This window comes from Saccopteryx bilineata, chromosome 1, assembly GCF_036850765.1.
Source record: "Saccopteryx bilineata isolate mSacBil1 chromosome 1, mSacBil1_pri_phased_curated, whole genome shotgun sequence".
Taxonomy (NCBI): Eukaryota; Metazoa; Chordata; class Mammalia; order Chiroptera; family Emballonuridae; genus Saccopteryx; species Saccopteryx bilineata.
The window spans coordinates 333,782,283-333,810,086 of record NC_089490.1 but is presented as its reverse complement, the minus strand read 5'-3'; the positions used below and the strand labels follow the sequence as shown (position 1 = coordinate 333,810,086).

General features: G+C 44.2%; 1 protein-coding gene and 1 pseudogene across 1 annotated transcript in view; both read right to left on the bottom strand.

The window, feature by feature from the left end:
• Positions 1–353: 353 nt before the first annotated feature.
• The window catches only part of ME3 (malic enzyme 3), a 227,275-nt gene continuing 199,824 nt past the window's right edge, over positions 354–27,804 (bottom strand). Inside the window, exons 9-15 of the mRNA XM_066248600.1 lie at positions 9,233–9,330; positions 8,832–8,945; positions 7,041–7,146; positions 6,299–6,441; positions 5,592–5,765; positions 1,982–2,080; positions 354–596 (exon numbers count right to left, since the gene is read on the bottom strand). Coding sequence (XP_066104697.1) covers positions 435–596; positions 1,982–2,080; positions 5,592–5,765; positions 6,299–6,441; positions 7,041–7,146; positions 8,832–8,945; positions 9,233–9,330 — 896 coding nt within the window. The 3' untranslated portion in view covers positions 354–434. The remainder of the gene's footprint in view (positions 597–1,981; positions 2,081–5,591; positions 5,766–6,298; positions 6,442–7,040; positions 7,147–8,831; positions 8,946–9,232; positions 9,331–27,804) is intronic.
• On the bottom strand, positions 13,602–14,648 carry LOC136316634 (succinate dehydrogenase [ubiquinone] iron-sulfur subunit, mitochondrial-like; annotated as a pseudogene).

Genomic DNA, 27,804 nt, shown 5'->3' with positions numbered 1-27,804 from the left:
CTTATGACCCCATTAGAAGCATCCTCTCCCTTCTTTGAGCACTTTTGTTATCTGTACTTCTTTCATGGACTTATCATTTTCTTTTTGGAAAAATGAATTGTGTCCATATCTCTCATCTCTTCCACTAGGCCTTGAGCTCTGAAAAGCAGAATTTTAGGCAGAATTCTAGATTTTCCACCAGGGCTAGTCAATAGTGGCAATTAATATATAAGGAAATTCTTTGGAAGGAAGTCAGAGGAGGGTTATAGAAGAGTGAACTCAAGGCCTTCAGGGACAAGGCTCTCATTCACTGTATGCCTGGGCATCTGCCCTCACACCAGAAAGTTCAAAGGAAAAACACAGTGACAAGGATGGCCATTTTGGAATCCATTTATATTGTCAGTGTTACGTTACTCTGGGCTTCGTCTAGTCCCACACTGGTCTATGGGACTGCATCAGACTGTCTGAACATTCATGGCTTCCTTGGGCCAAGTGTAGCTGTCCAGTGTGAAGGAGTCATAGTCTGGAGTGTAGACCAGGGATCTTACAAAAGCTTCCTTGTCCTCGGGCTCTGGGTAGTAGGAGGCCAGATTGTGTTTGTACGCGAAGTCAAGAACCTAGGGAAAAACATGTTTGGCTAAGGAATTGGATCTGAGGAGAAACCTGTCTAAGGACTCTTGTTTGGGAAGCTGTGGACAGGAAAAACCAGATGTGTGCCTCTCATGAGCTGTAGCCCATGAAGCCCCCGGCTAGGAAGGAGGTTGAGCTTTCTACCCAAATAGGAAGCTGTGACATAGTGGAATAAACACTGATCCAGGGTCAAAAGGTCTCAGACTAAAGTCTGTCTCTGCTTCTAACTGCCTATGGGTTCTCAGTAGTGACATTATCCCGTGGAGCCTCAGTTTCCTCATCTGTGAAGTGGGGGTAATGAGATATTTCTCTAGAGTGGTGTGAAGATAAAGTCAGGTCACAGGCAAGAGTGTTCAGTGCCTGATACTCCTGCCCCCTTCAAATGTGGTGGGTTGAATTGGGAGAATAGCCTGGATATTGTTCTCTGGGTATTAGATTTGGCTTCAGAAGCGCATTAATCCAAATTTCCCCCAAAGGAAGGTATTGGACAAGGGGATGCTGGACTCTGAGCAGGAGGATTGATTCTGGATCCCATGAATAACTCATGGGGAGTGAGTGCTGTTGTGGAACGCATTTTCTGAAATGATTTTTTTAAATTGAATATAGAAAATGTAAAATATATATTAATAGAAGTAATAGTATAACAATCCTCATATATTTATCATCCAGATTCAACAATTGTCAATGCTCGGCCAGTATTTATTGCAGCACATTCTCATCCTTTGAAAAGCTATCATCTTTGCATGGTCTCTAGGGTGAGATATTTCCGTGGAATGTTCCATGAACCTGATCAGCCCATGGCCCAGCCATTCTGAGAGAAAGGAGAGGAATGACCATCTAGTCTGGCCAGGAGGCATTGAGTGTGGAGCTTTTGCAATGTTCTCTTTTAAACTTCTCCGGGACTCTGGAAGAGAGGCATTACTGGCCCCTTTGGAGAAAGAGGAGACAGACTATGGGAAGTAAAGTGATTGGCCCCAGTAACTCTGCTGCTGATTGGCAGAGCTGGGACCCCACAGCTTAGATCTTTCCACGATGCTATGCAAGTTGACCTTTCTGTATAAATGGGCACTTATGATTCACTTAAAAAAAATTCCACCCACATTCTGGTCCACAAAACTATGGACTTTGATGATTTTTCTGCTTGGTGTTTGAGGGGAAATTCAGGATCATTCCCAGAACTGGCCTGAGTGGGTGTTGGGGGTAGGGCTCAAGCTGTAAGCAGGAGTTTGTCACTCAGCCTCTGGGTTGTGTGCAGTGCAGCCCAAGGAGCTCAGGATGTTGCCACAGCTGCCACCCCCTTAGCACTCTGAAAGTCACAGAGAAAGTCAATGGGCCTCACTACCCATACTGAAAAGGGTAGGATTTTCCTTACTTTGATGGCAATTCTCAGAGACACGTCTCGGATGGTGCTGAGTGGTGGGTATAGTCTCCCCTGGGACAGATCCTGCTCAGAGACCTCCTGGGCAATTTTCTGGGGAGATAGAATCAAGAGAAATAAGCTCAGTTTCTGCCTTCCCTGAACAAGCCCAACCCATTACACCAAAGACTCCCCTTACCCCCATAGGTGGCCAGTCCCTATGTTGTCTCCCACTGTTGTCTCTGCCACCACGTGGCCCACAGGACCTTAATGCTTGGGCTTAAGCATTAAGGACACTTCCTTTCTGCACTGTGAGACTGGCTGAGGCTCACAGTGCAGAACCACCTGAGGCTCTCTGAATTCTAAAGGAAAATCACTAAGACCAAGGTGAATAAACTCAAGGTTCGCACAGTAGACTCTGGGAACTTCCCTTGGCTAGTCTAAGCCTCTTGCGTAGGGGTCCCTAGCCCCTCACTTCCTAAGTGACAGCCTCTTCCATATGCTTAGTAACATTCTGGGTGCCCATCTTGTTTCTCTGAAATCCAGGCTCCTTGAGCTCTCCTTTCCTGCGTTGGTCCCAGACTGGGGAAATGCTTCTACCCCAGGACCGACACTGCAGACAAGCCTTAGGCTTTATCTGGATCAATGCCCTATGCACATCACCCTGGGGACAGCACCGCCCACACATTTCTTCTTCATTCAGAGCCAGTCTCTGAGGGCCAGCTCACCCCACAACCTCGTCCTCCAGCCTCAGGTCCTGCCTTGCAGAACAGCCTCTTTCATGTGGTAGCTCTGATCCTACTGCTACAAAATCTTGTGTCACATTTAAATTTGGGGAAAGTCATGGTGCTTTCTGAGAACTGTGTGTTCCAGAATGAGGAAGGCAAAAGAGTTAGTCTTGCCTCAGAATTTGGCAGACAGTATTCTCACATTCCTCTCTCTCCATTTCATTCAGTGGGAAGTTCACTGAGCTCTATGAAGGGCTTCTGTGCTCGGGGCTGAGGACCCGTGGTGGAGAGGCCGGGAAGGCTTTTCCCTACTGGAGACTGGGGTCAGTGGGCAGTTAACAAAATTGTAACAGTTGTAATGAGGTGAAGGCAAGGGGAGGGACATAGACACACAGAAGGGGCTGGGCCCAGTCTTCCATGCACAGGAAAGGCTTCCCCGAGAGAGTGACTGACATAGCTAAGACCTGAACGACCATGTACGGATTACTTGAAAACAGGAGGGGGACCAGCAAAGACTAATACTTAGAGGTGGGAGAGAAGACGGAGCAGGAGAGAGCAAGAGTGTGAGAAGGACGGTGTGGCAAGGCCAAAAGTGAGGCTGGAAAGGACAGGAAGGCCGGTGAGGAAGGATCTTGCAAGGAACTGTGTGGAGGGGTCTGGACTTGATCTCATAAGCACGGAGGAGCCACACAGAGGTCTGAAACGAGGACAGGGGCTTGGCCTGCTTCGAGTGTGGAGCGATGTTCGGTGTGGAGGTATATAAGATGGGCTGATTAAAGAGCAGGCTCTCCAAGGCTGGATCTGCAGGAGAAAAGGCCGCCCTGCAGAGTGAGGAGCAGCGTCCCGTGTGTGGTCACTGCCAGGACGCTGCATGCTGGTAATGCTCTGCAGCAGCCTGGAGTCACATTGCCCGGGGTCATCCTCACGTTGTCACTTATGTGCTCAGTGACTTTCAACAAGTTACTTAAGCTTTCTGTGCCTCCCTTTCCTTGTCTGTAACATAGGGATAATCACTATCCTTATTTTACATTACAGAGTTCTCAGGGTGAAATGCGTTAGTGCATGTAAGTCTCCTAAAACTTATTTCTTTTCTCATAAGAAAAACAGATACAACTTAAGTTGTCTTCACTAAAAACACCCTTTTCAAAAATATAATTTGTCAGGTCTTTGAAGACCAGACTGTCAGCTCCTAGAGGGGAGGAGCCTAGTTCTGCTCATAGCAGCTGATGTGTGAGTAGATTGAGGAGAGGTTCCTGTGTGACATTATCTGAGTGGCCGTGCAGAGCTGGGACTCAAAGACCAAGATATAGTAAGAAGGAACCTGGTGGCACTTTGTGGGACTCATAAAAGTGGGGCCAAACACGACTGCGTGGAAGCCGTCACCAGAGGCAGATTAAGGTCGGTTGAGGCCCTGGTGCAGAAGAAAATATTGGGCCCCTTAAAAAAAGAGAGACAGGAAAAATAAAAATACATGTTAACCATATTTTTAAATAAATAAAAAATATATACTATTTTTTTTTTTTTTTTGTATTTTTCGGAAGCTGGAAACGGGGAGGCAGTCAGACAGACTCCCGCATGCGCCCGACCGGGATCCACCCAGAACGCCCACCAGGGGGCGATGCTCTGCCCACCAGGGGGTGATGCTCTGCCCATCTGGGGCATCGCTCTGTCACGACCAGAGCCATTCTAGCGCCTGGGGCAGAGGCCAAGGAGCCATCCCCAGTGCCCGGGCCATCTTTTGCTCCAATGGAGCCTTGGCTGTGGGAGGGGAAGAGAGAGACAGAGAGGAAGGAGAGGGGGAAGGGTGGAGAAGCAGATGGGCGTCTCTCCTGTGTGCCTTGGTCGGGAATCGAACCCAGGACTTCGGCATGCTATTATATACTATTAATGTTAAAATTGCACATATGAAACCAAACTTGGTGTCATTAGAAAAAAGTGTAAAGTTGGGATTTTGCGGGGCCCCTCAGAAGTCCGGGCCTAGGGTGTGCTGGGTGCGCCTGCTATTAAATTTGCCTCTGGCCATCACCATGTCTTACCAGTTTGGGCGCTTGCCAGTGCCGCCGTGGCAAGGGGGAAGTGCAAATGGATGTCCGAGGTCACAGCGGAGCCTCTGGAGCTCATTGGGGATAAATATACTTAGTATTTGTATTTAACTTTGATTAGCTTAACCTCCCAACAGAGACATTTCTATGCCTCAGAGTGAGGTTAAATGTGAAGTGTTGACATTTAGTAAGCACTTGATAAACATCAGCTGTAACTGTTATTAATAACAGTTTGAATGGGGCTGTCATTCTTAATGAATTCTTTCATTGTTTTCATCCTATCCAGTAGAGATCCCCTCTGGGAGCTTTTATAGTGAGGTACCTGGAGCAGAAGCACCCTACACCCCCATATCTGTGCTCAGAGAGGCAGGCCCAGCACACGTGCCACCTATCCCCTTCGTTACCGAAAGCTGCCCTGTGGGGCTTCTTCTGCCAGCAGCCATCCCAGTGACGTGGCCCAGACCCATGGCTGGAAGCATCCATTGCCTGCGGTGGCTCACAGGCCCGCAGTTTCAGGCCACAATCTTTGGTAGAATCTCCTCTGCTCTAGGCACCTGGATGGGCACTACTGGAAGGCAGGGAGCTGTACAGGGTGTCTCCTCACTGTCAGCACCCCCGGTTAACACCCCACCAATTAACTATTTCTCATCCCCCCTTAAAAACCCTGTGTTTGGAGGGAAGTTCAAGCCTCAAAGTGATGTTGAGAGAAACTTGAGGTGCAAGCACTTTGGGGATCCATTGCCGGTTTGGGGGCAGGTGGGTAGAAGAGAAAAGGGGGAATCTTTGGGGCCTGGTGTAGGAGCTTAGGTGGCTCCTCGGCCCTGTTGGGAGATGCGAGGGAGCAGGGACAGATACCTCTGCGGTCAGGAGGAAGATTTCATCGGGGATGTGCCGGATCCCACCGGCGATGACTCCCAGAGCCACTCCAGGGAACACGTAGGCATTGTTTCCCTGCCCCGGAATGAAGGTCCTGCCATCTTCCAGAGTCACACTCTTAAAGGGACTTCCACTGGCAAAGATCCCTCGGCCCTGGAAGCGGGAAGAAAATCAGAGATGCAGCTTGGAGATCCGTTCTGGGCAGTAATGGTGGCCTAGTCCTATGTGTCAAATGCTGGGCCTTCCTTCATCCTCTCCCAGATGCTCAGCCCTGTGCGGAGCACACTGCGCTCGCTCATTTGACCAGAAAGGTTAGCCCCACTGAGTCACCTGGTAGCCAAGAAACTGCTGAAAGGTGAAAGTGTACCTTTTTTACCTGTCTCCTCCTGGGAGGCCAACCCAGGACATGACAGGTATGTGCAAGTGCTCTGAGCTCTGGTCGAAGCTCCGTGTTATTAGAAGAACTCTGAGCAGTATGTGCAATATTTATATAAGAGCTGAGGCTGTGGAGTCAGACCTGGCTTTGAGGCTCCACTTCTTATTAGCTCAGTACCCTTGGGCAAGTTACTTCACCTGAACCTCGTTTGCTCCTCAGCAATGTGGGGATTTTTTCACCCTTTTAGGGCTATCCATAGTTATTGTTACTACATCCTCTCAGCCTGGGGAAGGAAGGACTCCCCGCTGACCTCGGTGACCCGGTAGCACTTCTCAGCCGTGCACTCAGCCTTGCTGGTGGGGTTGCTCAGGGCAAAGATGATAGGGCGCTCGTGGAAGGAGGCCATGTCCTTCAGAATCTGCTCCGTGAAGGCTCCTGCGATGGCAGCAACACCTACAGGGAAAAGGTGGGTAGTGGGGATGCCTACTCTTTATAAACAACCCATTCCTCTCCTGGCTGTGGTGAGGAACTAGGTGCCCACGAAAGACTCAGGAGTCTTGGGGATGCCTGTCTGCCACATGGGCAGAGGGAGCAGAAGAGAAAAGGGTCTTTCTGCTTGAGCTGGCTGAGACCTCCTGTTGCTCCCTAAGGGTCCACTGGTCCACTTGAGGTCCATGCCCAGTTCAGGTGCACCTGTGAGGGCATTTCTGGGTGTTGTTCTTTATTGTAGGTTAGTCTGTCAGTACAGAGAGGGATGCCAGGGTCCCTGTCCCGGGGCGGGGGAAATGCTCACTGCATCCTGGTTAGAGACCAGCCCTGTGCCCTTCTACTGTACTGTACAACTGCATCATTAAACCCCAACTTGGTGCCTTAGTTCTATGGTTTTTATACAGCAGTCACTCAATAAATGTTTGTGGCATTTATTGGACATGGGATAGGGGAAAGAGCTGCATTTCCATGGACCACTTATCCCTCCTTGCTGAGCCTCAGTCTCCACCTGCAAGTCAAGAGAGTTAGCTGGGCTGGGCAGTGGGCTGCGTCCCTCCTCCTACCTATGATGGCCGTAGGCTTCACCAGCCTCACCACCTCCTCCAGGGAGTTCACTTCAGGATGGTCCTGCGCAAATAGCTCCTTTTCATGGTTCAGGTGGCTTCTCCCCTGCAGGGAAAGAAAGAACATGAAGCAGCTGTGGTGGTGAGAACCACTAGGCAGGGGACTGGGTGCTTTTGGAGACTCTGAGAGCATTTCCCGCTGAGCCCTGTGCTTTGGTCTGAGTATCAGAAGCCTTGGGGCCTGTCCTCTTGATCATATTTCCTGGTAGAATTCTAAGGATTGTGTGTGTGTGTGTGTGTGTGTGTGTGTGCGTGTGTGTGTATATGTGTGTGTGTTTGTTATGTGTTTATTTAACCCAAACCAAATATGAAGAATCTATAAAGCCTTTCTTTGATCTGTTGGGGTCATGGCTTCTTGGGCCAGAACCCAGAAGCTCTCAGGAAATGCCTAAGTCTGACCAATGCCCTTGGACCCAAGCATCTAGCACCCAGGTCCAGTTGAGAGCTAGGGGTTTAGCCACCTAGGGTCAGGGAAATAATCGGAATGCATTTTATTGGAGCCATTAACAGCCCTGTGAATAATACCAGGCTGAGCTCCGGAACAGGCTTACAATGGACAAACCAGCCATATTCCTTCAATTCAGCAAATGGGAGTTGGTGGACGATAGGCTGGTAAGTGGGTACAGACATTTCTGATGACTCATTTGGGTTAGCTGCCCTCATGAGAACCAGAGTGAAGACATCAGCTTTGAGAGATCTTTTTAATAGGGGTGAGCTCAATGGGGTTACCAAAATGATGTTGAAAGGTGGGCAAGAGGGAAGTGTGGCAGCCTCTATCCAGGATTATGCTCTGGAATGACCTAGGCTGGGAGGAGGACTCCGGGCCTCAGTTCCCTCCAGCAGTGACCTGGCTCTATAGGGAACAATAGGAAGGTCAGGTTATGCTGAGGGGTCTTGGCTATTTTTGTCAGTGGTCCCATATACTTCTCCTATTCCTATCTCTGTTGCCAATTTTTTTAAATCTCTCACTGACATTCTATGTTAGTGAAATTCTGGGAATGAAAACATGGATCTCCGAGTAAAGTTTAAGCGGGGAGGTCATCCAACCAACTGTGCCCCTCACCACGTTCCGGTCAGAAGCTGGACTCGTTCACTCTCATTCACTCCTTCACTTACACCTCAAACATTAGTTACTCACTTACCATGTCAGATATCGACGTCAAGACTACATAGCCTAGTGGGAGACAGACTAGTAGAGGGGCAACTGCTCTACAATGTGCTTAGTGCAATTTGTGGGGAGAGGGCAACATGAGCAGAGATGTAGTAAACTGAGACCTAGATGCTCAGAGAAAGTGTCTTGGAGGAGGTAACATTTGCGCTAAGTCAGAAGAGTAAGGAGGAACGAGATGGGTATGTGGAATTGAGAACGGGTATGAGGGAAAAGAGAGAAAGGCATTTCAGGCAGAGGGACAAAGTGTGCAGAGATGTGGACAAGAGGGTGCATGTTACTTGTGGACAACTACGATTCACTATGGCTCGAGGTTAGTGCAAGGCAGGAAGTAGCGGGACATTAGGCTGGTTGAGCACATATCCACACACAACCATATTCAAAGCTTTTGGACAAAAGAAATTAAGGCTACTTTGTGATGAATTTTTTGCTTTGGAGGTTAGAGTGTTGCCTTCCTTTTGCCCTCTATTTTGTCTCAGCAGTTTGCCCCTGGAGACCTCATCCTGTCGTCTTCTAATAGCTGAAGGTATCAGGAAACCTCCAGGTCTCTAGACAGACAGTACCTTGACAATGAGTCCCTTGGAATCCACCATCCAGATCTTCCTTGTGGCCTCTGCTTTTGGTACGCCTTCTTTCTCTAGAGCCATGACAAGGAGGTGGGCGATGCCCATGGCTGCCTGGGACATATAATATGGCGAATGTTCAGAAACGGGGCAAATAGCTATTCAGCATTTACCAGATGCTTCACCAAGATCCTCCCTCCTGTCCCCCTACTTCTGGGAGACCCAGTTAAGACCTCACCTTGAGTCATCCAAATGTTGGGGCCAAGGGCGCTGCAGTGATCAGAGTGCACCTGTGCTTCTTCCTCTTCTCAGAACCTAGAACACCTTCCTGCCTTGATACCCCTCCACCTATTTTTATTCTCCTACTGGGACAATAGAAGATAGCCCCTGATAGCACTCACCTCACCTGCACCTTGGAAAACAAACACGTGATTGGAGAGCTTGTTCTTGGTTATTCTCAGAGCAGCTAGGATCCCTGCCACAGCGACGGAGGCTGTGCCTGCAACAGAGGACTAAGATCAGTGTTCTGTCACTGCGTCCCAACCCCCAAGAGAAGTCCCTTGGCAGAGTTCCCATGCCTACAACCTGTGGTGGAACCAGACACTTTCCTTAGCTTTTTAGAAGTCACGCCTGAAGGCTTGGAGGTCCTTAAAGCAAATTCATGCCCCTTCCCCTTTTTTTTGCAAATAACTATTATTTGAGAAACAGCTCCTGGTTTGCTACTTGACCTTGGGAAAGAGGATCAGAAAGTCAGGTGGTGTTACCATCATCATTTATAAATGCAATAACAAGGACAAATGTAATAGAATCCAAAACAGAGTATAAACCTCATAGAAATTCTTTGGTTAAGGGACAAGTGAATAAAAAACATTAAACATGAGACCACAAACTAACCATGAAACATTAAGTGACCGTGTGATTGGAGCTGCCTTTATTATCCACCAAGTCATAAGGTTGGCTGTACCCAGAAGCATACTATCATCAAATGCCCTGAGCAGTCCGGAAGGCTCAGAGTTGTTTGACACCTACTTCCACTGCATGACTTCTTCTCCCTTAATCCGCACCTTAGGCTTCAACAGGGATTCCTCATGACCAGTTGCCCAGGGAGAAAATAACTTGGGACTTGGTTTACAGATTATTCTTAATGATATGCTGCCATCAACTAGAAGTATATGGATGTAGCTTCACAGTCCTAATATAAAGGTACCCTTAAGGGTATTGATGAAAAAAAAACTTTCCAATGGACATAACTTCAGATGGCAAATTTCATTGTCCACTTTGATCCAAGAGATGGCTAGATCTTCACTGGTTCATGGGCAGTTGCCGTTGGTTTAGCTGGATGGTCAGGGAATTAGAACACAATAGTAAGATTGATGATGAGAAAATCTGGGGAAAGGGTGTGTGGATGGACCTGTTGGAACAGGTGCAGAGTGTGAAAATATTTGTGCCTTATTTGAAAACTCACCATATAGTGAGAATAAGTCCATTATAATCAGGCAGACAGCATGGCATGTCCTGTGTATGTCAGTCAGCATCTTTCCCCAGTTACTTAGGGTTTGTTCAATGAGTTTATGTACAAAGTAGCCATAATGACAGGACGGATGCTATGTATGGACCTTCTCTCACCAAGGCTGCTATTGTTACTGCCAAACAATTAACCTGTCAATGGCAGAGAAAAAAGTTTTGTCCTCACTGGAATAAACCTCTACTTTAGATATGGATTTTCCTTCCCTGTCTATAATGCTCCATCAGTGCCATCACTTGTGGATGTTTGGAATGTCCATTCACCATCCTGATATATTCCAGACAACAAGATTTCTAATCAGGAATTCATTTCAGAGTAGTAGCAGTGTAACAGTGGGCTCACACCCATAGATTCAGTGTCTACCATGTACTCTACCACCCAGGAGCAGCTGCCTTAATAGATCACTAGAATGGGTTCCTGAAGGCTTACTTGAGACTTTGTTCAGGTGACACTCCATGGAGACAGGGAGGTTCTATATTACCGAATGCAACATATGATTTGACTCAGCAAACAATATATTGTGCTTCTTCTCCCATAGCCAGAACTCTTGGTTCTGGAAGTCAAGGGGTTGAAGTGGGAGTGGCACCTCCCACCATTTCAACAAATAACTCACTTGCAGAATTTTTGCATTCTGTCTTTTTAGTTCTGTGCTCTCTGGATTGGAGGTCTTTTTTCTTCCTGTGACAGAGACAGAGAGAGGGACAGATAGGGACAGACAGACAGGAAGGGAGAGGTATGAGAAGCATCAATTCTTCGTTGTGGCTCCTTAGTTGTTCATTGATTGCTTTCTCATATGTGCCTTGACCAGGGGGCTACAGCAGACCGAGTGACCCCTTGCTTAAGTCAGCAACCTTGGGCTTCAAGCCAGCAACCATGGGGTCATGTCTATGATCCAAACTCAAGCCGGCGACCCTGCGCTCAAGTTGGTGAGCCCATGCTCAAGCTGGATGAGCCCATGCTGAAGCTGGATGAGCCCACGCTCAAGCTGGTGACTTTGGGGTTTTGAACCTGGATCCTCTGCATCCCACTCCGACACTCTATCCACTGCACCACTGCCTGGTCAGGCTGGATTGGAGGTCTTGGTTCCCAAAATTTCCAAGAGACAAATGTTTCCATCAGGGTTCACAAACAAAATTGTTTTAGTGAGTTGGGATTTGAGACCGCCATCTGGCCATTTGATGCTCTTTTAACCACAAAACCAGTGTGCTAAGAAGAGGGTTACTTTACTGGCTGTGGTGATTCATCCTGATAACCAAGGGAAACTGGGAGTAGGAAGGACTATATCTGAGCCCAGGGGGTCCTCTGCAGTGTATCTTAGTACTTCCATGTTCAATAGTAAATGTTAATATATACTACCGCAACTAAAGAGAGGTAGGACCATTAGAATTGTGATCCTTTAGAAATGAAGGTTTGGGTCACTCTGCTAGGTCAAGAATCCTGGCAAGAAAATTGGAATGGGAGCTTGAGGAAGAAATTTATAAACATCAACTATGGCTTTATGACTGGTTATAGAAATGAGGAATGTAGCAGCCATGCATATTTTCTTCCTTGATTATGTGATTATACATAATGGTATACTTTAGCTGATTTCTTCTCCCTTCTTCTTCCTCTTATTATTTTATATGAGTTTTGTTGGTGGTTAATTCTATAGTTTAGTCTTCAGGTAACAGAATTTTCAAACATGACTGTGACTGAGTTGTAAGGGTAGTTAATCCTGCCCAGAGATAGATAGTGTGACTCTTCCAGAGATGAACAAACGGACTTTTAAGATCACCTCTTCCTGTTTTGAGGAGAAGGTCAGAATGTCTTCATTTGTTGGGAGGATAGTTGCATTTTCTTAGGCATCTTGTTAAGAGTTGTTTTGTTATTGTCTGGAAGTACCAGTTTCTAGGATGATGTATATGGATGCTGAGTAGCTGAAAGGGTGGGCTGTGTCACTATTGAGTCATTATTTCCCAGCTTCAAACCCACCCTTCCTTACTCTGCTTTGTCTACAGAACACTTCAGCCTTGCCAACTGGCTCTATGCTGGATAGGGGGCACCCGAGGGTGACTGAAAGGCTGGCCTGGGGGAAGGAATACTTTTCCCAGCATCATCCCTGCCTTGTAAGATTGCCGGGTAAAACATAGGACATTTAGTTAAATTTGAATTTTAGATGAACAATGAAATTTTTTTTTTTTTTTTTTTTTTTTTTTTTTTTTTTTTAGTGTAAGGATGTCTCAGAAGATAGCATAAATATTCTAAAAAATTATTCGTTATTTAACTGAAATTCAAATTTAACTGGGCATCTGCCCAATTTTGTTTCTGCTAAATCTGGCTACCCATCGCCTTGGCTTTCACTCCTACCATAGCAATTTGCTCCAGAAGCAGCAGCTGAGTCCAGGGTGCAGATGTCCGTCACTTACAGAACGAGCCTCATCCGGTGCCTGTCAGAGGCGCAGACACTAGCCAGCAGCCACCTTGTCTTTCCTTTGTTTCCCCAGCCTCAGGGTGGGAGCAGAGGCTTACTGTTTATTTGGCTTTTTCAATTCTTTAATACATAATTCACAATTCTTTATATTAATTTTTTTTCTCTTAAAGCAACTGGTATAGACCTTGCCTGATAAGAGTTCACAATAAAGTAATTGAAACTGGCAATGATAAGCTTCTATGATGCTCCAAGAAAAGGAAATTAAACTGGGACTATTTATGGTTTGTTAAAGTTACACAACAAAGAAATTGATGGTGTCTAAGGTTAGTGAAGGCGCAGTGAAAAGTAGAACGTTTTAGCATACACTGCATTTTAAAGAGCTACAGCCCTTTTTGGAAAACTATTTTTTCCCAAAATAGACCAAAGGCATAAAATGTTTTTGCCCTTTGACCTCACGCTTCTACTTCTGGGAATCTATGTATGGAAAAATCCAAAATGTATGTTGTAAGATATTTATGACAGTGTTATTTATAATACAAAGTGACTGGAAATAAAAATCTAACAAAGGAGTAATGCTTAAGTAAATTAGATAGTGTAGACACTCAGTAGACTATATTGCAGCCATTAAAAATTATCATTATAGAGATGGTGTAGTAGTGTAGAAAATGCTATAAAGTTAGTATATTCTTCTAAGTGCTTTATATGTCTTTTATTAAAAAAATTATTATACATGCTGCATTTATGAAAAATTACGACCTTTGAAGGAACTCTAATTAGATACACATATATTATGTTCAGCTGAGCTGATTACAAGTCATGCGTAGCGTGAGAACAGTTATGCTGAAGCTTTCTTTTCCTTGTGGGTTGCCCTCATTTTCTTGTTTCAACAATAGCTTTCCCTGGACTCAGCCCCTTGGGACAAGTCCTGTGCAGTTCTTGATGGTGTGGTAGTGGTACAGAGAGAAGGGGTTCTACAGGTTGGTGAGGTGTTCCTTAATGAAGTTGTCTCTGGAAATGATCATCCAGCAGTAGACCTGCATGAAAACTGGGATCCCAAATATTTTCTCCACTCCACCAGACACTAGGGCAGCAGGTACTGCAGCTAGAGGATGCACTCACAAAGCCCATTCAGCTTCTCTAGATCTTTTATGGATTGCAGATACTGCTTGCCTTCTTGGGATTCATTCTCCTTCTTAAAATAAGGCTCAGTGGATTTGTACTGAGTATAGAAGTTGCTCAAATTAAGAACAAGATTTTATCACATACATACACGGAAGAGGGTAGATTTTTAAGATGTTGAGTTTGGCGTCAATCCTTTGGTGAAAGCTAGAGTGTTAGTTACCTCCACTGATGTTCACTGCACAAGAGCCACAGATAACTTTCTCTGAATGATCTTCGGAAGGTCAAGGTAGAATTAATTTCATTGTTTTTTATTTTTTTTTAAATTTATTTTAGAGAGGAGGGAGAGAGAGAGAGAGTGAGAGAGAGAGAGAGAGAGAGAGAGAGAGAAGGGAGGAGCAGGAAGTATCAACTTCCAAATGTGCCTTGACCAGGCAAGCCTGGAGTTTTGAACTGGCAACCTCAGTGTTCCAGGTCGATACTCTATTCACTGTACCATCACAGGTCAGGTCTCAATTTCATTCTTAATCTTGATTAAAGCATCCAGCACCACAGGACCACATTTATTCAGATCAATTTCATAAGTTTGCACATGAGGTTTATCTTCAGTCTTACCCGGGTCCCAACAGTAGATAGAAAATTTCTTGATTCGGAGAGCTGTGGCTGCAGCTGTCTGGGCTCCTTGGCAGGCCTGCAGGCAGGTTCCACCAACGGCTGTGGCTGGAAACAGGCACCTTAAGGACACTCTGGCCACCTCTGCCATCTTGGCTCCTGACGGTGAGCCCTCTTTATATGTCTTAATGTAAAGATATTTATTAAATCCTGTTACTGTGCCCATTTTACAGATTGGGAAAATGAGGTACAGAGCAGTTTGCTGATTTGTCCAAGATTACATAACAGAATGAGGTTTTGAACCCAAGGAATCAGGTGCCAGGACTTGTGCTCTTAACCCCTGAACTATGCTTGATTGGGTTAGTAGCAAGGAGGAGAACCTTAAATAGTCTACATATCATGACTCTAATTGTAAAACACACACACATACACACACACACACACACACACGCACACAGAGAATCTGGAAGGAACTACAAAATACTAATGGTTGCAGGGTGGAAGTATGAGGGAATTTTCTGTTTTCTGTTTTCCAAAGGGGTTGTTTTTTTTGTATCTCTGGGTGGGGCCTTTCCCCAGAACATGTGTTGGATTTGTGCCTGGCTTAGATGCTGTCTGATGGGCTGAGGTAGAGGGCACAGCAAAAAGTCAGAGCTTAATAAATGCACATTCATCACTGTGGATATCAGAAGGCAGGACCTGAGAGAGGAGCATATGCCCCAGAAGATGAGGTGCAGGCTCTCCAGCCTTCACACAACTATGACCTGGAGGGACCACTGAAGTGTCAGCAGGGTCGCAGAACCGGGGCTGAGGACTACTGGGGCTTTCTAACATTGTCTGAGGGTCCCAAAGGAGCTCAGTGTGCTTTTACTGAGGGCCTACCAGGTGAAAGCACCATGGTGGGCATTACAGAGGACAGCTGGATCAACATAGTTCCTGCACTCAGGGAACTCCAATTCACCAAGGCTTGGGCACAAATAACTATTACCACAACACAATTGGTGGTCAGAGGTCATTGTTTCAAAAATAATTGCAATTGAGTGACGTCACGGAAATGGCGCCGTGAGCAGCGCGTCCGACAGCTCTCCCCTAAATCACAACAAATTTATCAACTAGAAACAGAAAAATTTATCCTCAGAGCATTCCGGAGTTCCACACAAACTGATAGCGAAAGGACTGTTATCACTTGAATCTGAGAGACGAGGGTGTGGAGAAATCTACCACAGGGACGTTCTTTCAAACCGCAAGGAAGTGCGCCTGTGGTGAGTCAGCCCATATACTTGGGAACCGCGAGCCCGAGCGCGGCCGACGCGAGCCGCTGCAAGCCCCCGTGAGCCACCGCCGGGAGCGGCCGCCACGAGCCGCCACCGCAAGCCGCCGCGAGCCCCCGCGAACCGCCACCGCGAGCGGCCGCCAAGAGCCACCGCCGCGAGCCGCCGCGAGCAACCGCGCGCGCCCGGTCCGGTTGAGCACCGCTGACGTTCCCAGCGGCCCGCACACTGTGAGTGGGGGTCGCCGGCCACCGGTGCCCGGAGCGCCCCATTCGCTCGCGTGCCTTGGGCATTCCACGCGCCCAGGGCGCCCTGCTGGCCCGCACACCCAGGGGGCTCCATTATCCTGTGCCTGGTGCGGTCCAGCCGCCAGCGGCGGGGCGAGCGGGAGAGGCTTGGGAGATTCTCTCCGTGGGCGGGGCACCTCACCCAGCCATTCAAGCTAACAATCAAGCGTTGGGGGAGGGGCGCGCGCAGGCAGCCTAAAATACCTTCGGAAACACAGCTGCGACCCAATCACTGAAATTAGCTTAACCCATGAAATCTGCGCACCCTCGGTTCTAATTGATAAGATCTCTCTCAGTTCAGCGATCCAAGACAAGAGGCGTGATATTTTTTAGTGCCTCTCGCTAAAGGGGCGGGGGCAACTTCTGATTGATAGAGCCTCCATATTCAGGGATAAACGCTAACAAGAAGGACTTGGCAGATAATAAGGTCTATACTACACTAGTCGTAAGCAGAGACTAGTGCCTCTTCTTCCCTGCAAAAACAGGCTACAAAGTGTGGAAAGCCTGGGTTGAGAGGTCCAACTAAATGATAGGCGCTGATCAGTCACCTTGACAACAATTGACTCCCACCCCCGCCTGATTACACTGGAGGCCCTGACTGTCAGAGCCTTTCCCAAAGCCTTGCACTGAGTGGGGATAGAGTGGGGATTTCCCAGCTCTTTGAGCCTCTTACTCCCCAGGCAGAAGCAGTTGCAGCCTTATAGCTGGATCACCAGGCTGCTAATTCAGAAAGGGGGGACTAGGAGAGAGAATCCAGGAAAGCAAACTCTCATCGTTGAACCTTGCAAACGCCAACAAGCCTTTACTTCCAGCAAGACTAAAGCCAATTATATGACATTGCCATAGAATCCCATCAACTGCAAATCCCTACCTAAGAGTGACACAGGGGCAGAGCCTGGGGTACAGAGTCACTGACCAGGAAGAGGGAGAGAAAAGAAAAAGGAAGAAGTTAACCTCTCAAAATCAAGAAAAACCCACAGACTTTACAACTTGATCCACTAATTTTTTGTTGTTGTTGTTGTTTGTTTCTTCTATCTTTTTGCCTTTATTTCCTCCACCTCGGTCCTTCTATTCTCTGTCCATCTTATACTTCCCCTTTCTTGAACTACACTACTCATGAGTGTTGCATTTTATTTTTCTTCTTCATCCTCACCCTCCTTTAAGGTTATACTCCAAAACACTTAACTCTCACTCTCTCCTCTTTTGTTTTGTTTTTTTTTGTCTTGCTTTATTTTGTTTTTTTTCTCTTCCTATTTTATTTCTTCCTTCGTTTTTCTCTTTTTCTTATTTTTTCCTTTCTATTCGTTTTTTCTTTTCTCTTTTTACTTTCCTCCCATATAATCCTCAATCACGAACAACTTAGTTAATTTGGGACTCAAGGCTTTTTTTAGGCTTTATTTCTCTTTTTTGCTTTTGTTTTTATTATTTTTTTTCTTGTTTGTTTATTTTTGTGGCATTTTGGGTCCTCCCAACTCAAGGTCTCCATTGTATTTAGTCTTCGCTCCACTTAATACAACAGATTTTTACTTATTATTTTTATTTTTTCTTCTTTATTATTCTTTTTTGGTCCTTTTTTCTGGTTCCCTCTTATCCCTCTCATTATATCTCTTAGTTGACCATCACTTACAAGCAAATCATCTTATGCTTGTCTAAGATTTTCTTCCTTTTTTTTTTTTTTTTTTGCATTTAGTAGGTCCCTACTCCCTTTTTTTTTTGCCCCTTGAACTCTTCACCCCAAATCAGGCCCTCCATTATAGGCACGATATTTCCCTGAGGAGGGGAGAGGAGGGAAAGAGAAGAGAGAAAAAAAGGGGGAAATAATAAATTATTACTGTTTTTTTTTGTGGGGTGTTTTACCCTTTTTTTTTTTTTTTTACTTTTTACTCTTTATTAATTCTAATTAGTGCTATCAATAAGACCACCCTCAGATGCCGATAAGAAAGAGGAAATCGAATATTATGGATACAAAAGAAAGAGAGGTAACACAAATAGATGTGGAAAAATCTATGGAGAAAAGACTTAACATATTGGAAGCCTTGGAGCTAAATGACAGAGAATTTAAAATAGAAATCTTAAAAATACTCAGAGATATACAAGAAAACACAGAAAGGCAATATAGGGAGATCAGAAAACAACTCAATGAACACAAAGAATATATTACCAAGGAAATTGAAACTATAAAAACAAATCAAACAGAAATGAAAAACTCAATTCACGAGCTGAAAAACGAGGTAACAAGCTTAGCTAACAGAACAGCCCAGATTGAAGATAGGATTAGTGAAATAGAAGACAAACAACTTGAGGCACAACAGAGAGAAGAAGAAAGAGACTCAAAAATAATAAAAAATGAGAAAGCCCTACAGGAATTGTCTGACTCCATCAGAAAGAATAACATAAGAATAATAGGTATATCAGAGGGAGAAGAGAAAGAAAATGGAATGGAGAATATACTCAAACAAATAATAGACGAGAACTTCCCAAGCCTGTGGAAGGAACTAAAGCCTCAAATTCAAGAAGCAAACAGAACACCAAGTTTTCTTAACCCCAACAAACCCACTCCAAGGCACATCATAATAAAGATGACACAAACCAATGACAAAGAAAAAATTCTCAAGGCAGCCAGGGAAAAGAAGAGTACCACATATAAAGGAAGGCCTATTAGATTATCATCAGATTTCTCAGCAGAAACTCTACAAGCTAGAAGAGAGTGGACCCCAATATTTAAAGCCCTGAAAGAGAGGAACTTTCAGCCAAGAATACTATACCCATCAAAGCTATCCTTCAAGTATGAAGGAGATATAAAAACATTCACAAATACAGAAAAGATGAGAGAATTTATCAACAGAAAGCCCCCACTCCAGGAAATACTAAGGGGGGTTTTCCAACCAGATTCAAAGAACAAAAGAAAACAACACCACAAGTAACAGCTCCACCAAGAACACAATAAAACCAAACTTAAACTGTGACAACAAAGGAAAAAAAGGGGGGAGAGGATGGAGATTAACAGTAGCAAAGGATGATGAAGTGCAGAAATACTTATAAGATAGGGTACTACAATGAATATGGTAGGTACCCTTTTCATTACTTAATGGTAACCACCCTTGAAAAAACCACCACAAAAACACTTGACTTAAAAAAGGTAGCAACAGAAGAAAGAAGTATGGAACACAAACAAACAAAAACAAATGATAGAAAAACAAAAGAGAAGAATCAAACTAGATACAAAACTAACAGAAAGCAATTTATAAAATGGCAGTAGGGAACCCACAAGTGTCAATAATTACACTAAATGTAAATGGATTAAACTTACCAATAAAAAGACACAGAGTAGCAGAATGGATTAAAAAAGAAAATCCAACTATATGCTGCCTACAAGAAACACATCTAAGCAACAAGGATAAAAACAAATTCAAAGTGAAAGGCTGGAAAACAATACTCCAAGCAAACAACACCCAAAAAAAAGCAGGTGTAGCAATACTCATATCTAATAATGCTGACTACAAGACAGAAAAAGTACTCAGAGATAAAAATGGTCATTTCATAATGATTAAGGGGAAGTTGAATCAAGAAGACATAACAATCCTTAATATATATGCACCAAACCAAGGGGCACCAAAATATATAAGACAGCTACTTATTGACCTTAAAACAAAAACTAACAAAAATACAATCATACTTGGAGACCTCAATACACCGCTGATGGCTCTAGATCGGTTATCCAAACAAAGAATCAATAAAGATATAGTGGCCTTAAATGAAATACTAGAACACCTGGATATGATAGACATCTACAGGACACTTCATCCCAAAGCGACAGAGTATACATTTTTCTCTAGTGTACATGGAACATTCTCAAGAATTGACCATATGTTGGGCCACAAAGACAATATCAGCAAATTTAGAAAAATTGAAATTGTACCAAGCATATTTTCTGATCATAAAGCCTTGAAACTAGAATTCAACTGCAAAAAAGAGGGGGAAAAACCCACAAAAATGTGGAAACTAAACAACATACTTCTAAAAAATGAATGGGTCAAAGAAGAAATAATCGCAGAGATCAAAAGATATATATAGACAAATGAAAATACGACATATCAGAATCTCTGGGATGCAGCAAAAGCAGTAATAAGAGGAAAGTTCATATCACTTCAGGCCTATATGAACAAACAAGAGAGAGCCGAAGTAAACCACTTAACTTCACACCTTAAGGAACTAGAAAAAGAAGAACAAAGACAACCCAAAACCAGCCAAAGAAAGGAGATAATAAAAATCAGAGCAGAAATAAATGAAATAGAGAACAGAAAAACTATAGAAAAAATCAATAAAACAAGGAGCTGGTTCTTTGAAAAGATCAACAAAATTGACAAACCCTTGGCAAGACTCACCAAGGAAAAAAGACACAGGACTCAAATAAATAAAATCCAAAATGAAAGAGGAGAGATCACCACAGACATCATAGATATACAAAGAATTATTGTAGAATACTATGAAAAATTATATGCCACCAAATACAACAATCTAGAAGAAATGAATAAATTCCTAGAACAATACAACCTTCCTAGACTGAGTCATGAAGAAGCAGAAAGCCTAAACAGACCAATCAGCAGGGAGAAAATAGAAAAAACTATTAAAAATCTCCCCAAAAATAAAAGTCCAGGCCCAGACGGTTATACTAGTGAATTCTATCAAACATTCAAAGAAGACTTGGTTCCTATTCTACTCAAAGTCTTCCAAAAAATTGAAGAAGAAGCAATACTTCCAAACACATTTTATGAGGCCAACATAACCCTCATACCAAAACCAGGCAAGGATGGCACAAAGAAAGAAAACTACAGACCAATATCTCTAATGAATACAGATGCTAAAATACTAAACAAAATACTGGCAAACCGAATACAACAATATATTAAAAAAATAATACATCATGATCAAGTGGGATTCATCCCAGAATCTCAAGGATGGTTCAACATACGCAAAACGGTTAACGTAATACACCATATCAACAAAACAAAGAACAAAAACCACATGATCTTATCAATAGATGCAGAAAAGGCTTTTGATAAAATACAACACAATTTTATGTTTAAGACTCTCAACAAAATGGGTATAGAAGGAAAATATCTCAACATGATAAAGGCCATATATGATAAACCATCAGCCAACATCCTATTAAACGGCATAAAACTGAGGACTTTCTACCTTAAATCAGGAACAAGACAGGGTTGTCCACTCTCTCCACTCTTATTCAACGTGGTGCTAGAAGTTCTGGCCAGAGCAATCAGACAAGACAAAGAAATAAAAGGCATCCATATCGGAAAAGAAGAAGTAAAGCTATCACTTTTTGCTGATGATATGATCCTATACATCGAAAATCCGAAGGACTCCACAAAAAGATTATTAGAAACAATAAACCAATACAGTAAGGTCGCAGGATACAAAATTAACATACAAAAGTCCATAGCCTTTCTATATGCCAACAATGAAATATTAGAAAACGAACTCAAAAAAATAATCCCCTTCACGATTGCAACAAAAAAAATAAAATACCTAGGAATAAACATAACAAAGAACGTAAAGGACCTATATAATGAAAATTACAAAGCATTGTTAAGGGAAATCGAAAAAGATACAATGAGATGGAAAAATATTCCTTGTTCTTGGATAGGAAGAATAAATATAATCAAAATGGCCATATTACCCAAAGCAATATACAAATTTAATGCAATTCCCATCAAAATCCCTATGAGATTTTTTAAAGAAATGGAACAAAAAATCATCAGATTTATATGGAACTATAAAAAACCCCGAATAGCCAAAACAATCCTAAGGAAAAAGAATGAAGCTGGGGGCATTACAATACCTGACTTTAAACTATATTATAGGGCCACGATAATCAAAACAGCATGGTATTGGCAGAAAAATAGACACTCAGACCAATGGAACAGAATAGAAAGCCCAGAAATAAAACCACATATATATGGTCAAATAATCTTTGATTAAGGGGCCAACAACACACAATGGAGAAAAGAAAGCTTCTTCAACAAATGGTGTTGGGAAAACTGGAAAGCCACATGCAAAAGAATGAAACTCGACTACAGCCTGTCCCCGTGTACTAAAATTAATTCAAAATGGATCAAAGACCTAAATATAAGACCTGAAACAATAAAGTACATAGAAGAAGACATAGGTACTAAAATCATGGACCTGGGTTTTAAAGAACATTTTATGAACTTGACTCCAATGGCAAGAGAAGTGAAGGCAAAGATAAATGAATGGGACTACATCAGAATTAAAAGATTTTGCTCAGCAAGAGAAACTGATATCAAAATAAACAGACAGCCAACTATATGGGAACTGATATTTTCAAACGACAGCTCAGATAAGGGCCTAATATCCAAAATTTACAAAGAACTCATAAAACTCAACAACAAACAAACAAACAATCCAATAAAAAAATGGGAAGAGGACATGAACAGACACTTCTCCCAGGAAGAGATACAAATGGCCAACAGATATATGAAAAGATGCTCAGCTTCATTAGTTATTAGAGAAATGCAAATCAAAACTACAATGAGATACCACCTCACTCCTGTTAGATTAGCTATTATCAACAAGACGGGTAATAGCAAATGCTGGAGAGGCTGTGGAGAAAAAGGAACCCTCATTCACTGTTGGTGGGACTGTAAAGTAGTACAACCATTATGGAGGAAAGTATGGTGGTTCCTCAAAAAACTGCAAATAGAACTACCTTATGACCCAGCAATCCCTCTACTGGGTATATACCCCAAAACCTCAGAAACATTGATACGTGAAGACACATGTAGCCCCATGTTCATTGCAGCACTGTTCACAGTGGCCAAGACATGGAAACAACCAAAAAACCCTTCAATAGAAGACTGGATAAAGAAGATGTGGCACATATACACTATGGAATACTACTCAGCCATAAGAAATGATGACATCAGATCATTTACAGCAAAATGGTGGGATCTTGATAACATTATAAGGAGTGAAATAAGTAAATCAGAAAAAAACAAGAACTACATGATTCCATACATTGGTGGAACATAAAAATGAGACTAAGAGACATGGACAAGAGTGTGGTGGTTACCAAGGGTGGGGGGGGGGGAGGGAGGACATGGGAGGGAGGGAGGGAGAGAGTTAGGGGGAGGGGGAGGGCCACAGAGAACTAGATAGAGGGTGACGGAGGACAATCTGACTTTGGGCAAGGGGTTTGCAACATAATTTGATGACAAAATAACCTAGACATGTTTTCTTTTCTTTGAATATATGTACCCTGATTTATTAATGTCATCCCATTACCATTAATAAAAATTTATTAAAAAAAAATAATTGCATTTATTCATTTATTTATTGAGCATTAATTATGTATCAGATTCTGGAACTGAGGATACCATTGGTAACAACATAGGTTTATTACTGCTTTGGAAAGAAAGAAACTATTATCAAATGATTACAAGTGTGATGACTGTTATAAAGACATTGTTAACGATGCTCTTTTTGTTAGTTTACACGTAATGAAGCTCTTTACATGTTATGGAGCTCTTTATAGCTTCACTACTCCACGTATGCTCTATGTACCAATCACATTAGTCACCATTCCTTAAGAGGCTTCTTCTATTTTTTTCTACTTCTGTGCTTTGACCCTGCTGTCCCATCATCCATCGGGCCCTTCTATGTAGTTTATTATTTTTTCCTTAAGAGTAAACCCAAATGACTTCCCTGCCAGGCATTCTCTACTTTTCCCAGGCATCGTTACCACCCTTCTTTTCTGAGATCTACTTTTTATTCAATCTGAATAAAGCTGGCTATGCCATGGGCCAGCTCATCTCTGTACTGCATTTAAAATGAACACCAACCTGAAATCCAAGAAAGCATCAAAAAGTGATCTAAATATTTACTTAAATCACCCACAGAGGTGGTGAGACTTGCACGGTATGACCTTCCTCCCAAATCCCCAAATACCGGTTGTCCATCATTTTCTCAAAGTCCACTTATTGTGGTGTCCATTCCCTATTTTTCTGTCTTCCGGCAAACAACTTCATCTGTCTTACTTTTTGCCTCTCAAAACCCACTTTCCTTTGTTCTACTAAGTCAGAGTCTATAATCTGAAAGGTATTCAGATGATTTTTAGGCCCACTGAAGTTTGAGATCCAGTGAGCTAGATGGCTTCGCTAGGTGAAGTACTATTGAATAGTCTCCTTATATTGGACAGAAGGAGTTTTCTGCTGGTGAGATTCTATTTCCAGACCATCTTCTGCCTTCTGACAGGAGGAGATGTACAAAGCACCTGCCACCAGATGGCGCCAAAGATATGCCATCAATGGAGCTCTTGATGGTTTTTTTTTCTCCTTGGGTTATTTGTGCTAGAACCTGCAGGTTGAATAATGGCTTACCTGTAAAATACCTAAGTGGCCTACTATGGGAAGGTGCATGATTCAGTGCTGCAATTCAGTGCTGGGTGGGGATTGGAGAGGATGACATCCAACAATTATACAGAAAAGGAAACTGAGGCCAGAGAGAGGTAGTGGCTTGCCCCTGTCAGTCATCCCGGTGGAAGCAAAGCAGGGAAGCCTGGGGGTGCTCCAGCCCTTCACAGTCTATACCACTCATACAGCCTTTCCTGACTCTCAAGTGGAAGGTGGCAGGAACGGCCTTTGTGGGGTTCCCTGGGGGAGGGCTGAGGGGTGCGTGGAAGTTGAAGTACAGGGAAGTAAGTTTAGGCAGTGGATGTAAATTTTCAGCTGTGACCCTAGAAGAGGTGGAGAGTACAAATCAATGGAAAATCTGATAAAAAGGAGTTGAAAATCTCAGTAAAGGGATGCAGGGCAACTGCCGTTTAATGATCATTCTCGACCTGACCTTGGCTCTGTGCTACGCATGTACTTACCTGCATTTGCTCACTGAATCGTCACAACTCTGTGAAGTAGGTACTATTGTCTCCCTTCCCGCCCCAAAGTGGAAAGTGAAATTCAAAGAAAAGAGAAATTATCAGGAGAGAACTTCTGAATCCTCTCACCAGCAAGTCTATGAACTCTCTACCTCCCAGTCCATATATTTATATTTGCCTTTCCTCATTTATTAATAACAAGCGATGAACGTCCCTGCTCCTAGCGAAAACTGCCTCCCAGTATGTGTGCTGGACCCCGTCATTTCTGCCCACTCAGGGAATCTGTCTTTTTTCTGCATCCTAAATTCCTCCTTCTCTACTGGATCACTGCCATCAGTATACAAGCAGGTCACAAAGTCCCCTTCCTAAAAAAGCCTCCTCTCGAACCTATTTCTTATTTCCCCTCTACAGTCCGACTCTTCTCAAGAGCTGAATCTCCTCACTGCCTGTTTCCTTTCTTCTTGGTCTCCCTGGAACCCAGTCTGGTCAGGTGACTGTCCCCACCTCTTATCAAGTCACCAGCACCCCACCTTGCCAAACTTAGTGGGAGGGCCTCCGCCCTCTTGTCCTTGACCTCTCAGCGCCAGGTGAGACTGTTGCTCGTTATTCCTTTGGGAAGCTCTCCTGGCGTTTGGCTCTGGAACCCCACACTCACTGGCTGCCTCACCGTCTGCTTCTTCCCAGCGCCTTTCTGGGATCTTCCTCTGCGGCCATCCCCTGACGTGGCAAGTTATCCTAATTGTGGACCAGAACTCAAGAGGAAAAACAGCAGTTTTTAAACCCCATATTATAAAGTTTGGCAAATAAAGTGATCTCCACCATTAACTCTCATTTTGGGGGACTCTTGGGTAACATGTTAGGGACTTAAAAATGGAGAGGAAGGAAGCTGCTTAGCTTTCTGCAGGAAACTCTTGCAGGAGCCCGGGGATCCCAGGCTGTTTTGAAACATGGTTTGTGCCCATAAATGCTAGGGGCAGCAGAAAGCGTGACTGGTTGTTCCTCATTTATGATGAAAGAAAAACAAACCTCTCCTTTTCAGAGGGAGCTTTCCATAATTGCATTTCCTGCAAACTGAGTAAGTATTGGAGGTGGAAGGTTCAGGAAAAGCACAAAAACGCAAGTTGAAAATGCAGTTTCTCTTCTGCATCTAGTAGTCACATTTGACAAAGTTTAAGGAGTTTCCATGCTTTCCATGCTAAACAGCAGGTTATTGGAGAAAAGGGAAAGAAGTAGCTATTTATCAGGTGAGGCCAGACTGCGGGAAGGACAGGGAGTTCGGCTCTGTCAGGGTCTGCCTGAGGTGGCTCTGGAGGCCTGGGCCAGGGGGACACTGGCTGTCCTCTGCTCTAGGCCAGGCTTGCTTCCGTGAGCCACAGAATTACCACCATCTGTTTGTTCTCTAGCTACTGAGCGCCAGTTCTGTGGCTTCACTGGGCTAGGCCTTGGGGACATAAGGATGAATGAAATGTTTTTTTCCCAGGGCGTTCACAGCATAAATGTGCAGAAAATTTAAGTTCTCCTTATTGGATAGGAAGCAAAGACCTTCTACGACTACTTCAGCCCTATTTCTGTTTCATGAAGAGAATTTTCTAGAGCCCTTAGACTCTCTAGAAGGCAGTTCCTGGCCCGTGGAGAAGGTGGCGTTAGGCTGATTCTAGCACAATTCGGAAGGGACCAGAGGGAATAATTGCCACCTTCTTGGCTTCTTTGGGGATTTAACTGAATTGACAGGCGATGAGGGTGGTGGGGGTTCTCTCGGAGGAGCCAGAATCAGATGCCCAAGACCCCTGGGAACCTCAGGGTGGGGCCTCAGAACACCGGACTTGATGGAAAGGAAGATTCTGGGGCCAGGAGGGAGATCAAGTTGAAGAATCCGGGGGGAGTTTTGCTGTGAGGGAGAGAGAAGAGAAAGGCCAGGAGCTGCTGCTCAGTGAGTGGGGTGGGGTGGGGGGAAGAAGGGACAGCATACCCCCGACTACCAGAAATAACCCTGTGTCTCAGAAACAGGACACACCAGCTACACCAAGTTTCCAGAGCTGGGTCATTCCTCCCCCAGGGCCCCTTTCCCACCATGGCTCTGAGCCCTGGGGTATTTGAAGCATTCTGAAAAGAAGGTGACCACTGCCCAGTGTCCCTTCCTTCCAAGCCCTGGGGAAAGGTGAAGACAGGCTTGGCCCTGGATGTTGTGTCCTGGGGGAGGTACGGCTTAAGCCTTTAAGGACAAAGAGAAATTAGTCAAGAGCAGATGAGAGAGTTCTGGACAGAGGAAACTGCAAGTTTAAAATCACAGAGTTGGCAGAGAATTCATAGAAATGTAAGGGTACATGTGGGAAGTGGAGAGCTGAGGCTGGGCCCTGCCCCCTCTGCCTCAGGCTCCCAGGTCTGTGCTCACAGTGGTCCCTCTCGTCCACTCCCCTCCCCCAGAGCCTCTCTCCCTAGGGCTCTCCCCTTCCTCCCTCCCATACCTGGGCGACAGGAGTCCACTAGGAACTGGAGGTCTCAGTGGTAGGTATTATAACAGAGTACTATTCCGTGCCTGTTCCTGCCTGTACGTCACTGCAGTCCTTACAACCACCTGGTGCCATAAACAGGGGTGATGACAGAAACAGGTAACAATGAATCAGTGTAGGCTGCAGCCAGCCGGAACAGATAATGGCTTTATAAAAGCGTCCTGATCACTCTGGTGGTACTGGCAGATTATTGGTTGTGGTTGTTGATACTGTGTCCATTTTATAGAAAAGGAAAAGAAGGCTGTGAGGATGTAAGGCATTTCACCAAAGCCCAAAGAAAGAAAAGCCACAGAAGAGTGGAGATGCAGACCCAGACTTGTCTCAATCC